At 46.6% G+C, this 14870-nt stretch overlaps 1 protein-coding gene across 2 annotated transcripts in view; it reads left to right on the top strand.

Annotated features, from left to right (window-relative positions):
* Window positions 1–544: 544 nt before the first annotated feature.
* Window positions 545–14870, top strand: part of LOC140694438 (serine/threonine-protein kinase Nek7-like) — a 71525-nt gene continuing 57199 nt past the window's right edge. Inside the window, exon 1 of one of the 2 annotated variants that reach the window (XM_072957689.1) lies at window positions 545–635. In XM_072957689.1, the coding sequence (XP_072813790.1) occupies window positions 579–635 (57 nt within the window). In that variant the 5' untranslated portion in view covers window positions 545–578. The remainder of the gene's footprint in view (window positions 636–14870) is intronic. The other variant, XM_072957688.1, reaches the window with a different exon arrangement.

Raw genomic sequence — 14870 nt, 5'->3', positions numbered from 1 at the left:
TGTGTTTGCTGAATTAATGGATGGTGTTTTATAATTACAAACAAAGTGTGCAAAAAAGAGTAAACACTCATATGAGGACCGACCTTTTCAGTTTAAACCTAAAAAATCACAGGAAGCATTGTAGTTGGACATAAAGAACAGAAGTACTAACACTTTCAGAATATAAAGAAGAGGTGCATTTTAGGAATGTGAAGCACTGGCCGTGATTACATGAAGCTGACCACGGCGATGATCATCTTGTACTGAGGAGGGTGAGGGGAAGCTTTTGTGCTCTGTAAGACATAACGGAGAAGGGAGAATTTCATCTCATGAAGCAGGATTTTCTAAGCGTAAAATGCTACTATTGAGAAGAATTAGTTGAGACAGTGAATATTTGTATTAGCCAAACAGAGCTTGGATTTAGCAGATGGCAGATAAAAGTATGGGATGTCTTACTGGGCACTTTTGAAAGATTAGGTGAAATTAACATTCACAAATATCAGGTGTATGATGAGCAACTCAGATTGTTAATGATTGCATTATTTACATTTCAACTTTACATTTTTTGCAGAGTTCTGAAGTTCCTGTTGCATTAGACAATGGATGAGCAATCACAAGGAATGCAGGGGCCACCTGTACCTCAGTTCCAGCCACAGGTAATTGGTTCTGATGCTGCCGCCATGAGAGAGAGAGAGAGAGTGTGTGTGTGCACGCGTGTGTGTGCGCAGAGAAATAGAGATACAGTGAAGGAGGAAGTAGTGCATTCACAGTTCCTTTAGGAACTGAGGTAGCTGGAAGTGCTAATTATGCACTTACAAGTTTAAATCTGCGTTGTTTATATTTTCAAATACTGTTTTAGAAATATGGACAGACATGGAAAAAAGGGCAGCTGTAGCTGTAACTTGAAGTGGATGACCTGTAGACTGAGAGTTGACATCAGGCTTAGGGAGGAAAACAGAAACGGGGGCAGTGCCTGCGTGTTTCGTGCCCGCCTCCGCTTTCGCCGGGACGCCTTCCGGTACTGCCCCTTTGCTCGCTCCCTCTGACTAGGGGTGTGTTTCTCCTGTTCTGGAGTTGCTTGTTTTCTGCAACATAAAACGCAGTTAAAGGAATGTTTACACGCACTATTGAAATTGATTGTTTGGCCTCCAGTGCGCACCGTGGATGCTTGCCACGGAGTCCAGACACGTGGCGTGTCCGAAATGCCGTCCCCGCCACGTGCGGGGCGGCACCTCGGTCTCGTGGTTCCTCATGCCCGCGGCTGTGCGGCCTCCGCGGTGTCTCAGAGTTGCTCTGCGAGCCTTGGCCCAGATTTGCTTGGTAGTGATTCTGGCAATGAGGAATCCATAGGTGTTCTTTCACATGAGCTCTGGAGCAGAGAAGTGTGGGGCCTCGGGTCGAACAGCTGCCCTGTTGCAGCGGCCCTCAGAGCCTCCGCTGTATTACTGTGCGCTGGGAGGTTCCGGGGGCCCTTGCAGGGTGTGGTGTTTTCCAAACTAATTTGACTACAGCACCCTTTTTTAGAGCACGTCTGTTGGCTTCTCTCGAATCAGTGTCTGTGAAGCGCAGCTCGGGAAATACTGCCTCAGAGTAAACTATCTTTTCTGCCTCTGTACTTTATTCGTTTTTCACCCTTCACCTCCCTCTCCAATGTTTGAAATCCTGCCCATCCTTCAAGGAGCATCTAAAATGCCACCTCCACTCTGAAGGTTTTTCCGATTTTGTGGACGTAGTATTTTTTTCTTGGAAACTTGATGATACATTCTTCGTATGTCTCTTCTGCTGTTTCTGAGGTCTTGGGGTCATTTCATATGGACATTGTCCTTATCTTTCCTGTTGGGTCAAACTCTCCGTAAGGATTCGGGCTGTGCCCTACCGCGGCTGCCCCGTGGTCCCGCAGCTCTGCGCGTGGAGCCGGGGCTCAGCACGGTTGTGCGATTGAAACCAACCAGCGCTTCTTCACGTGAACGTGTTTAAATTATCCCTTTACTTAATTGCACTTTCAGTTGCTTTGTTATGCCTTTCTGAATTCTCTGTACTGTGTTTGGAAGAGACACCTTTTAGCTTAGAGTAAGGCCAGTATTTTAATTTCAAGATGATTTTTTTTTAAAATCTACCATTTATATTTTGTGCTACGATCATAAATTTGTCAAGGTTATAGTAGGCAGCTTCTTTCTGTTAGATACAAACATTATCTTAGTGCTATTTTTACAGACATGCATGGATACTCTTGTTTCATATTCGTTGTCTCCAGTGAAGACAGTGAAAGAAGCAGCTCTCAGATTAGGGAGTTTGTCTTATGATTTTGAAATGTTTGGTTTTGAACAGCCCTAAATTTCAAAGGAAAAAAAGAATGAGCACTGTAATTTCTGCCTCCTACTGACTCACCGATCAGGGAAGGTCAGAGTGGCAGTAGGAGGCGAAAATGAGAGTCCTGGTTCCCTGGGACCCACGGGCTACCACGCGGCATAAATGTCAAAATCACACACGTGGTTCTGCGTCTCTTTCACGTGGTTCCATTCCTCTCTTCCTCCTGCCGCTGCTCCCACGTGGAAATCAGCAAGTGTCACCCCAGGTTCTCACTGCCTGTGGCAAGTGTGGGGGGGAGGGAGGGTCTTCTGCCTCTGCATCCAGACTGATGGTGTGAGGTTACCCGACAAGAGTTTACAGGCGTTACTGCCTATTAAGTCTCTGAAAAATGTTCCTGCTCTCAGTAGCATTATTTTAAAAGGCTGGCAAAGGACAGCCTCTGCTCGGGGTTGGCAGCCTGCTTTTGTTTTGTTCCACACCACTGGCCTGAATAACGGGGTGATGCAGCAACATATGGTTAGCTGAGTGACTGCTTCCGCTTTTGAGATGCTAGTGCGTGTCTGGACAGAAGCAGCAAACGGAGGAAGTCAGCTTTCTAGGTGTCAGAGACCAATTCCCTGTGTTATGACAAGTGATGTGTATTCTTGGCATATCTGTCTTTTCCTTGTTCTGAGATGAATACTCTGACCCCATAATGCATAATATGTGGTTTCATTTTTAGTACAGTGTGAGTTCCTTTTTTTTAAGCCTTAGAATGTGAGATTTATGTATCTATTTTTTTGTATTATTGTCATTCTTTTGAACTTAGTTTTTTTTTTTTTCCTATCAGCTTCCCTTTCCTTCCCTTTTTCTTTCTTTGATTCCTTTCATTGAAGCCTGGAAAGTACTGAAAGGATTTATTTGACTGGATTTGTGTCCTATATATTCACATTGCTTTTGGACTCTAGTTTGTAGAACAGTGGATTTGGCTAAATTTTTTAAAATGCAAACTGTATAAAAGATGGTGACAGAAATAGTAAAATGTCTGCTTTTTAGTATAAGACAAATTTTAAACAATGGATATTTACAGCTAACAATTTGTGAGTTTTTAATTTCTGGTCATTGAGTGAAGAGAGCTATGATACATTCAATTTTTATCATAAAGATAAATATAAAACGATTACAATCAGCGTGCAGCGTAAAGACTTTGTGGGAGCGACTCAAGGGAGAATTAGTTTTAGTTGGAATAGTCGTCAGGACCTAGGGTATAATTATTATCTGTAGTTTGAAGATGCCCAGTGTGACACTGGCTCCCTGCGAAGGAGGGAAAGCAGCCCAGATCTACAGGCAGGAGAGTTGGTGCTCCTCCTTTTAACGGCTTGGAAGGGATAAGAGTCTCATCTGGGAGTCTTCCAACCCGAGCCTCCCCTCAGGCTGGCCGGCGGCCCGGCCTGCCGCCCCGAGCTCGCGCGCCTCTGGGAGCGAGCAGGGCGGACAGGGGGCCGGCTGGGTTGAGTGGGTCACCTCCCCCTCTCTTTAGCCCGTCTTACAGAACTACTTTCTTTGTGAAATAAAGGTCATTGTGTCGTTTGCTTCTTTTGCTAAGTTGAGTTTGCCAAGGTTTTGTCCTATGGCCTTGAGCACAGCCTCCGTTTTCAGAAGCCTCTGCAGAAGTTGAGGTGACGTTCTCCGCCTAACAGCCTCATCCAGCCGCTTTATTGCTGCAGGTCTGGGGGATGGAGTGGCGGCTGCTCCGAGGGAAGAGACCTGCTGTAGTTAGAGCTGATGCCCTTGAACCTCCAGTGAGGCTCAGTGCTGCCAGCAGTCCTGTCGTTGGTCCCCGCGCTGCCCGCTCCCCAGCGGCGTCTCCTGTCCCCCCTCCTCAGAACCCCCACTCCCTGTCCTCTTTCTCAGCTGCTGTGCCCTTGCTTCCTGTTTCACCGACAGACGGAAGCAGTCAGACGAGGACTTCCCCGGGACCTGCAGCGCGCGGTCGGCCTCATCTGCCCTGTCAGCTGCGCCAGCCCTGCCCGGGCCACCAGAGCCGTGTGCAGCCCCACGCCCGCTGGGCTCTGCGTGGCGCTGTGTGCTGCGAGGTCTCCCATCTAAACGGCGAACCAGAACAAACCCCAACCAGAAAACGGCTTTCAAAGTCCTTCTTTTCTCCAGCCGTTCACCTCTCTCTCTGTTGCCTTTTGCTGCTGAGTCCTTAGCTGTGTAGGTCTGTGTCCTGCTCCCCCTTCGCTCTCTTAGGTGTGCTCGGGGGGGGGGCTTTCTCCCCTCCGTGCCGCCGCGGCTGCTCTCGCCCCGGTCCCCGGGGCCTCCTGTGCTCAGTCCCTGCGCCACCCTTAGACCTTGTCTTCCTTGGTCGTCAGCTACACTTGAGAGAGTCGGCCGCATTCTGTTCTTTGAAACCTGTTCATTGCTCTGCTTCCGAGAGCCTTGTTTCCTTCTCGGCTTACTGGTCTGTCCTTTGCTGACTTCCCTCCCCTCCTGGACTCTTCGCAGTGGAGCGCTCTGCGGCCCAGAGCGTCTTGCCCTATGTGCGCTGCTTGGAGATCCCTTCCAGGTTCATGATCCTGAGTATGGTCCACGTGCTGGTGGCCTCTCTACTTTAGACTGGATCTACCTCCTGATCCCAGACGCGAGCAGCCAGTCACCTACTTGCCATCAAATTTGCGTGTCTCAAACTGGGCACATGTGAAACTGAACTGTGAATGTTCCCACAAACTGTCTGTGTGCAGGCCTCTCTGTCACAGTTGGCGGCATGTCCCTCCTTTGATCTGCCCAGGCCAAAGCTCCTGGAGACGTCCCCGACCCCCCATCTCTCGCATGTCCTGTCTCACCGCTGACAGGTCCCGCAGCGCCCCCTTCTGCATACACTTCGGGTGGGAATACTTCTTGCCTCATTTGCTGCTGTCACTCTGCTCAGTTATTTTCATTTTCCCTGTAACTTACTGGGGTCACTCCCCAGTTGGTCTCTGTTTCTGTCCTGTCCTCACTTCAGTCTACTGTCAGCATGTAAGTCAGGGCAAAATTATTTAACATTTAAATATAAAATATACAATTTCAGTCAAATCATATCTCTTTAAAATCTAGTAGTTTCTCATCCTTCCTCATCGTGGCTCCCCCCACTCATCTTCTTCCAGTGTGTGTGCAGACGCCACCTTCCTCGGCCGTCCCATGAAAGCCGACCCTTCACACCCACCCATTAAGCCACTTATCCCTTCTATTTTGCTCACTGTCTTTCCTCTTTCTCCAGAGTATAAACTTCATTCCCAGTCTCCAGAACAGTACCTGGAGCACATGGTAGGCATTCAGTAAACACTTGCTGAAGACAAACGTGGTGTCAAGTCAACCCATTCTCTTTCTTCTCAAGCACCACTTTTTAAATGAATATTAAAATATATCAGTATCTCTAGAATTTTTAGGCACAAGTTCAAGCAGTGGCGCATACCTCGGTGCCCCCATCAGAGGGATGGTAGGAAGCCATTCTTGGCATCGCTTTGTCAGACTAGACGTGAGGAACGAGCCTGCATCGCAGCAAGGAAGAAAGCTGAGAGAGAGAGAGAGAGAGAGAGAGAGAGAGAGAGAGAGAGAGAGAGAACTTCCTCCAGGAAGAGCTTCCACAGCTCTCTGAGCCCAGGACTCACGTACGTTGTCTGAGATGTCTGAGCTCTTAATGTACCGTTTTACTCTTTTTTTTGGTAAAGCCTGTGTACAAATGTAAATATATATATATATATAGTAAATGGTTTATTAGAGAAAACCACGTACAGCCTGCACTTCTTACTGACTTTCTTTCCACCTCCTTGCTGTACCCGGAGCGAGCCTCCTCCCCCCGTGGTCGCTGTCCCCCGTCACCTGGCACGTGGGGCGGCTCGCTCTCTGGTCCCCGCGCCGGGAGGGTCAGCGGCAGAGGCTCACCCTCCGCATCCGCAGAGCCTCTTCCAGACCCCACCCGCTCCTTCTTGGGAGGGGGGCTGGTGAGCCCCGCCGCGTGGAGGCTCCGTCTCGGCCTCCCGGTGGCCCCAGGCTCCCTGCCTCGCCGTCACCTGCGTCTCGCCTTCGTCCCGGGCGCAGTGCCGCTGCTGCTTGGTTCTCACAGCGCGGCCGCCCCGCGCCGAGCGGTTTGCATGTCCGTCACCCCCGACACCAGGCCGCCGCGCACACCTCACACACGGGGAGGCCCGGGCTCGCCCGGCCCAGGTCGCACGCGGCCCTGGGGTGGGGCTGTCGGCCGGCTCGCTCGCTTCCCGGCAGACGCTCCTCACACACTTCCTGGCCAGTCTCACCGCCTCAGTCCTCGTGACCCTTCGTGTTTCCGGGCACCTCCGGCTCCTCGTCTTCGAGGCGTGTTCTGGCCCGGCCTGTCCTCCCTGTGTCGGGTAGCCCTGCCCGCCTGGTTGTCCGGACCGCAGGCAGGCGGGCCTCATGCTTTGCGTTCAGCCAGTTTTCCTGCCCCCTTGATTGGACTCCCTCACTAGCTAGTGAACCTGCTGAGTCTTCACATCCTGACGGTGACCGCTCCCCTTTAGATTACTGCCACCTCTTGTCTAGCTTGTTGCAGAAGCTTCGGATCTGGTCTCTTTACCTCTCGTGTTACCGTTTCTAGTTCATTCTTTACATTGTAGCAAGAGTCATGTTTCCAAAGTGTACCTTTTGATGCGTTACTTTCTTTGACTTTTGGGATGGATTCTGCATTTTCACGTGTGCCGGGAAGGGTCTTGCATCCCCTGGTCTCCTTTCTCCTCTCCAGCTGCACCTCATGTCGCTCCCTGCTTTGGACTCGGGTTCAGCCTTGTCTTGCTTACATTGCACTCTCTTTGGGCTCCAGGATCTCGGGTGCCAGGGTGATGGTGTCAGGAGCTGTTCGGGGAGATTTAGTCTCCAGCAGAAGGTAATAAGCATAAGGGCTCATTATAATGTATGTGAACTACATGAAGAGACCCTGAGGAAAGTTCTCTGAGAGGAAATGTGAAATTAAGAAGACAACAAAAAGATGACTCGTTTTTGGGTCATTTCATACACGGGTGTGCTTCTAGTAAATGAGAATACATTCCACCAGGAGTGCAGTGCTCACGAGGTCTGTAGGTCGTGTTTTGTATCAGTGAATAGTAGGTAACGGGTGCTCCATAAATCCATGCTGAATGAATGGATTGATCTCTAAATGAAAGCAAAACAGTAATCAGTCTAACTGTACTATGTTAATATCGTATAGATTTTAGTTACTTTAGAGTTATTTTAGGAAGTGACTATGGGGCCATATAGTATAAGAGATCTGTCAGATGAGAAGTGGTATCAGAATGTTTAGAGCCTGGCTGAGCTCTGGATTTAGATTGATTGTTCATATTTACATATTTAGGGATAAGTGTTTCTCAAATTTTAGAGGAAGTACCTTGAGGGATTTAGATGATTGAAAAAATGGGGCTACAGAAAGGATTCTCTCATCTTCTCTCTTGGAAATTTCTTTTTGAATAGTCCATTGAGAGTGGAGTGGGCAAAGATGAGGTCGACATGAATCGAATAGTTTCCAAACTCCACCTGGAACTGCATTCAGAGCCTGACATATAGTTTTAAGAAATACAGTGATGAAAGTAGTTCCATTTTTGAGGGTGAATTTGATATTTGGAGATAATTTAAAAATCCTTTGGAGCCAAACACGTACTTGGTGAAAAAAGTATAATCTTGGTATTCATTCTTCCTTTGATCAAAATGAGCTGTCTTCTTAAATGAGGCCAGTGATTTTCATATGGTTCACAAGCTGATGACAGTTCCACAGGAGGGGTTATGAATACATGTTCGGCGTTGGAAGCCTTCCTGGAGTAAGTGCATGTCCTCCCGTGGTGCAGGTTTGAAGAGCAGCGTTCAGTGCATAGATTCTAATGTGTTTGTTAGAATTCGATTGTATCATTTTACATTTGGGATACCTTTGTATTTTGTCTCCCTTTATATCATTATTATGTGACTATTACATGACTTTCGTATGGCCTTGGTTATGTTTGACAGATTTCTCACTAAATATTCATAAAACAAATATTCCCCAAATTTAGAAATTTTGATACATTTCTTTTTCTAAGAGCACTTGCATAAAATAAATTTAATGATGCATTCTTTTTGTTTTTCCCTTGACTGGACCTCATTTGGTGCAGGAGGACAAGAGGGTGGTGGAGGAGGAGGTTTTAGAAGAGTTACCGTGAGGTGGGCATCCAGTGGAGGGTGAGGAGAGCACCAGGAATCAGTGTAACTCAACACTACCTTCCAGAGCCAGCGGTGGGGGAGGTTGGACAGTGGATGACACTGGCCAGAGAGAGCAGAGCGAGAAGGGAAGGCAGAGGATGGTTCTCTGTGGAACACCAGCATCCGCGGGGAGGAGGCTGTGGAGGAGCTGGAGGAGGCGGGAGGGCTGGTTGGTGTGGTGGCTTAGAGCATGAGCTCTGAAGTCAGATTGCCTGGCATGAGTGTCTGGGACCCTCCAGCCCCGACTGTCTAGCTGTGTGAGGGAGGGCAGGTTATTTAACATCTATAAGCCTCACTTGTCTCATCAGTAAGTTAGAGAAACAGTAGTTTTTACCTCCAGCAGATACGGAGCTTTCACTGTGGTGCTGGGCACAGAGACGGCACTCGTTGGATGATGATGGCAGGGCCAGTAGTTAGTGCTGGTTGGATGACGATGCTGCTGATGGTTAACCCTCATTAGAGGGTGGCGATGGTGATGGCGGCAGTGACTGCATTCTACACGATGACCTAGGCACACAGGTTCCTCTGCCCATGGCCTGCTTCTGCATCGTATTACGTCCTTTATTTGGTTTTTATTACCGCTTTCTGCCCACACTGCTTCTTTAGCCTTGTTTATCTCAGTAACTGGTATCACTGTCCATCGAGGTGCACAAGCCCACATCTATGACTTACCCGCTCTGTCCCCACTCCTCAGCGTCTTCTCTGCCTCTGCCTCACGGTCACATCCTGATTCCATCTGCTGCTGCGTCTCACTATAACTGTCAGGTCAGGCCCACTACCTTTCTGTCCAGGCTCCCTGCTCCCACTCCCGCAATCCTCCTCCTCCTCCGCCCCACTTCCTTGTGCACGCAGCGTCCTGAGTGAGTTCTCCCTGTGAGTGTGCGTGAGATCACGGCGCAGTGCTTCCCTGCCGGCAGCTGGGGTCCTTCCTCTTGCTGCGGCGCACGGCGTGGCCGCCCGCGCGTCCCGCCTCCACCCTGCTCCCCGCGCGCCAGCCCGTCTTCCTTGAGCACACGAGCTCATTCCTTCCCGAGGACATTTTCTCCAGGGGTTCTTTCTGCTCTTCCTTTTCCTTCTGGTTTTTCAATCTCAACATAAAGGTCACCCCCTCAGCAGGGTCCTCCCAGAGTTATCCAGTTTAAAATAACCATCCACTCATTTTCCACTGTATCGCTCCATTGTATTTCTCTGCGTAGTACTTAAATATTAGATATTACTGTGTATTTGCTTACTGTCTTTTTATTGTTTTTGTATTTGTTTGCCCCCTCCTCTATTAATAATTGTGGAATAAATGAATAAATTGTGGAAACCTCTTCCCTCTATTTGTCTCCGTCCGTCTCTGTCTCCCTGAGCCTTTTGCCTGCCCTATTTAATTTTACGGGTATAGCTGATGGTGCTCCTGGCGGGTGGGAATGTCTTTGTCATTAATTAACTATCCTGCTCATGGTATGCTGGGAAAGGTAATCAGTATTTTTGGTTACGTAATTTGGATATAGTGATTATTATGCTGTGTGGTGTAACTAATGATGCTTAAATGATACAAACACCAGGGTCTTATAAATGTTTAATCAGGTAATTGGTTATATTTGGTCACTCATTTTTCTTATGCTACAATGAATTGTCTCCTTTGTTTGATATAAAGCCAGTAATAATGATTAATGACGTATTGTTCCAACTGACGTAAATCTCCCACCCTTAGTATCTTTAGGAATAGGTTACTGCTGAAGTAGTTCAAGAAATTTTAGGGAAGTCATTTCTCAGATGGAAAGAAGCATGATTAATTAGACTCTGCTGGCACATGTGGTTTTTTTTTAAAAAAAGTGTTGTTTCATTTTTTTTTATTTTCAGTGAGGTTTGTAGAAAGTAATACATAACAGAGTTGTTAGAATATTGTCAAAAAGATATTCTAGTTTGTGTAGTTTGGAGATGAGTAATCTCTTTTTAATGATCGTACGTAGCATGAGCTTTATGGCCAAATAAAATAGAAAAGCATTTTGAAGTTTTGTTACTTTTTAATTTTGGAGAAATTTAGGAATATTAATATAAAATAAGACTTTTAAAATCACATAGTTGGTAATATGAAAATCACCAGTAAGAGATAAAAGTGCAATAACAATATAAACCTTATTAATGGTGTTAAATACTGTAATTAGCAGTGGCTTGTCTGTTAGATCACTGATAACAGCACCTCTAGGAGTTACCAGGACGTCGCTTTCTCTCTGAGGAGTCTGTGGAGGCCGTGCTGTGATGCTTCTAATCCCCAGAGAGAATTACCATCCTAACGTTGTCCTGAATTGTCTTACTGCTCATTAAATGTCCTTGCCATCACATTTAAAGTAAATTAAGGAAATTAATTTAGTCCTAGGAAATTAATTGTTTAACAAGTTTGCACCTGTGAGGATATGAGCCCGTGGCACAGCAGAATGAATTTTATTGTAGAATGAGGAGTATTTCTGTGAAGGAAGCAGTTAACACAGGCTGGCATGTAGAATCCTGATCAGGTAGCGGGATCTGGTGGTATGTGATTAAAGTGCAGATCGACAAGAGATTCGTTAGTGAGACTGCAGAACATTTCAGGTGTTGTATAAAGCTTCCTTCACTCTAGGGTTTGATTTTTTTTGTTTTTAGTTGTCACATATGATTTTGAATGTTTATTTTGTGTTTCTATATTTCAGGACTCTTCTATAGGATAACTTGTTAGGACACATATTCACATATCTCAAGAGGCTAAACATGGTACTTTACCACAAAAATGTAATACAAATGCTGCCAATATCAGTTTTAATTATGTCCTTTATTTAAGGAGTTGTAAGTGTCTTATAGTTAGTAATTAAGAAATAACAACAAAAAGCCAGTAACAATAATAATAAAAAAAACCTATGTAGGCTTATAATTACGTTATCCATGTTAATTAGTTCCATTTTGAGACTTATTCCATAAATGAATCTGTTTAAAATTTCTTGATGGAGTGTGTAGTCTTTATTTAGTAATTTTGGAAGATCCCTTGTGCTGAGTTAGCCGTGCCCTTTCTCGGTTTCTTCTGTCACGAAGAGCTTGCAGTGTCAAACTCGTAGGGTTCATGGGCTTTCAGACAATTACTCTCTTCCGTTTGCCTGTGACTTTAAACTTCATTTAAGCATGTTCCAACCAGGTAGCTGAACTGCCACCAGACGTGATTTTATAAATGAGGTGGCCCCCCACGGTAATTAGGAGGCCTTTGGGCAAAGTAATTTTAGTTAGATGTAGTTGGTGTGTGTCACCATGGAGCCTGGGACCCAGGGGTTAGGCTCTGCCCTTCCATGAACCAGGAAGGCAATCCACGTGGTAACTGGGGGACACTCGCTAGAAGATGGAGCCCAGGCCCGGGTGGCACCTGCTCCCAGTGAGGAAGCTGCTGGCACAGGGGTCTAGCAGGATAGAGATAGACTCCAGTTGGGGCCTCGAGGAAGACGGACCCAAAAAGGACACTGAAGTAGAGACTAAAGAATGACAGTCCTAAAAACTCGAGCACCCCAGTGCCCTGTGAGGAGAGGGTGGGGGGAAGGATGCCGCCCCACCTGGGAGGGGAGCTGTAGGTGACAGTGAGCTGGTGCCACGCACCTGGCTGTCCGGTTGACACTCCAATGCCGGGCCTGGGTCTGCTTGCCCTACCTGAGAAAAGGAGGAAGCCAGATCTGGGTGGCTGCCTGGCTGAGAAAGGTTCTGAGATACTGAGCACTGAGTCCGGGCGTGGAGCCCAGGCCTTGCACACTCAGTGAGGACCCTGTGCATTTTCTGTGGGGCGTCTTGGGTGCGTCTGGCGCCCGGCGCTCAGTGTCCGCATCGCATTGCCCTGGGTCAGTGGGGGTTACTCAGTGTCCTTAAATGCTGGGGGTTCATGGGGAGTCCGTTCCCTCTGCTGGGAAGCTGTGAGAGGCAGTTGTGGGTCTTCTCACTGGCACTGAGTTCTTCCAGGGACATTCACTTAGTAAATATCTATTGTCTGTTTCATGTCAGGCTGCCTTCCTGGCATCTGGGTACAAGGATAAAACTTGGTTTCTGCCTTTGAGAAACTCTATGAGTGGAGGGAGAAATACATCGTGTAAACAAATGATTAGAATCCAGTTCGGTGCGGAACCCAGCGTGGTGCCTGCACTGAGGATTTGTTGGCAGAGCTGACTGCTGTCGTGTGGGAGCGGAGGCTGGAGCAGAGGCTGGAGCCCGGGTGGGCGGAGGGTGGTCCCCAGACAGGCTGGCAGCTGAGCCTCTGAGTTTTTAGGGTGAGAAGCACAGTTCTTCAGAAGACGTCGGACAAGCCGATGCCTTGCGCTGAGCGGCCAGAGCTCACGTGTGCTAGGGGACAAGTGGTGTGGCTGGTGTGGAGGCCCAGGGTGGATGCGCAGGTAACACAAGAGCCCTCTGTTGGAGGTGGAACAGAGTAGGTTCTTTCTTCCGTAAAAGTTGAAAATCCTTTAAATGACTCACGTCAAATCCAAAAGCCATTTTGTGTGGCTCAGAAAATACCCTGATCATTAAGGGACTGCGGGGCTGAGACCCAGTTTATCCGCCAAAATGAGAACAGGGGAAGGCAATTTAAGGGATTTTATTTGGTTTTTATTTTCTGCTCATTTGAATCTCATTACTTTGCTGAGTTATTTTCTTCCCAGTATAACTCTAATATTAAATTAAAAATATGGGGAATTGGACATTATCCAAAATAAGAGAATATAGCTTTTCCTCAGAATAGTCCTCTACTTGAGTGGGCACTCATTTGATGATAACACCTTTTTATTTTAAGCACCTAATACTGGCGACTTAGGATGGGACATAACTCATCAGAATGAAGTACGGCATCGGATGCAGTATCCCAGACTCATTACCACAGTGTGTGTGTTGCCTGTCCCATGAGCTCCTAAAGGAGACCTCATCCCGCACAGGCTTGTTTTTATATAAACTGCAGTATGGCACAGGGACCGGGATGGCTGGGATGTGCAGCTATGCTCCTTCTCATGTCAACTCTGCACATCTACACTGGCTGACAGGACATGGGAACAGATGAGACAAGCTGTCACTCACCCACACTGCCCTTTGAAGAAAGGCCATGGGGGGAAAAGGTGCCTCAAATGGGCTGTGAAGTTTACATACACTGCCCACTGTTAAACAGATTACGTCTAATGAAGTGTCTAATGCTCAGGCCATATCAGCCTAATCCTCGGTGGCAGTTCATCCCTCAACTGCCAAAAAACACCGCCCTCTGGCCCTCTCTCGCCACTCTGGCCGCCAAGCACAGGGAGGTGCCCAGCCTTAATAAACCAAGACAGTGTGTGATCTGACATGCAAATATAGGTCATTGCATATGTAAATGTGTGATTACAAACCTGCATGCCAAAACACATTAGTGAGGCTCTGCTCTCAGCATGCGGTTGTCACACTGCCTTAGCAGTTCATGCTAATATTTGTCAGTTATTGTGCAGGCAGAAGATGGAATTCCCAGTCAGATCTAAAGGGTGTGGATTGTGTGATAGCAGCCCTAATGATGAAGCTGTATTTCACTGTTGAGAATGACGAGTGTTCATCAGGAGAAAGATGGTCTGTGCATTTTGGGGAGAGGAAGGAAATCTATTTCTTAAATGCTACAGACTACCCCAGTGGGTCAATTCAAAAAAAAAATTTTTTTTTAGGATTTCTTAGAAAAGCATGGACAATTGAAAAATGTCTCTCCTCTTGAAATGAAACTTTCATTTGAAGTTAAGAAAACTAAAAAAGTTGCTAATATCAGTTGATCTGAGAAGCAGACTTGTTGTAAGTTTCCTCTGTTAAATGGGTGCTGTTTGGTCACCGTCACACAGTTATAAATGGATCTCAGCAACTACGAAAAGAAATCATATAAACAAGCAGCAAGGTAAATTGTTTTGTTTCCCTTTATTTTGTAATTTTATTTTTCTTTTATTTTTTTGTTTTCAGCATACGTCTCTATTCCCAGCTTTGTTTTGTTTTTTCATGAAAAGACCTGAAATTGAAAATATCTGCAGAGCATCTTGGTTTCCTGTTGTAGGTGACTGTTCAGTAACTGTGACAGTCAGCAAAGGGCGTACTTGGGATCAGATAGACATAGGTTTGGTTTGATGACATCTACATTATAGGATTGTCATGAAAATTGAAGTGCGTGGCATATAAAGCCTTAATATATAGGCCCTGTTAAGTTGTAGATGCCAAAATGGAACCTTCCATTACTGTGGTAGTTGTTACTTTTATTTTATTATAATGATTATTTATGGTTTTATATCTGTAAAATGAATTTGTGAAATCTGCTGTATTCTGGTTGCTTTGTATGTCTTAAAGGAAGAATGGTATTTTTCTTGACAATATTTTGGGCTTTCAGA

Source organism: Vicugna pacos, unplaced genomic scaffold (assembly GCF_048564905.1).
Source record: "Vicugna pacos unplaced genomic scaffold, VicPac4 scaffold_21, whole genome shotgun sequence".
NCBI classification, from domain to species: Eukaryota; Metazoa; Chordata; class Mammalia; order Artiodactyla; family Camelidae; genus Vicugna; species Vicugna pacos.
This window is presented reverse-complemented; position numbering and strand designations above follow the sequence as displayed.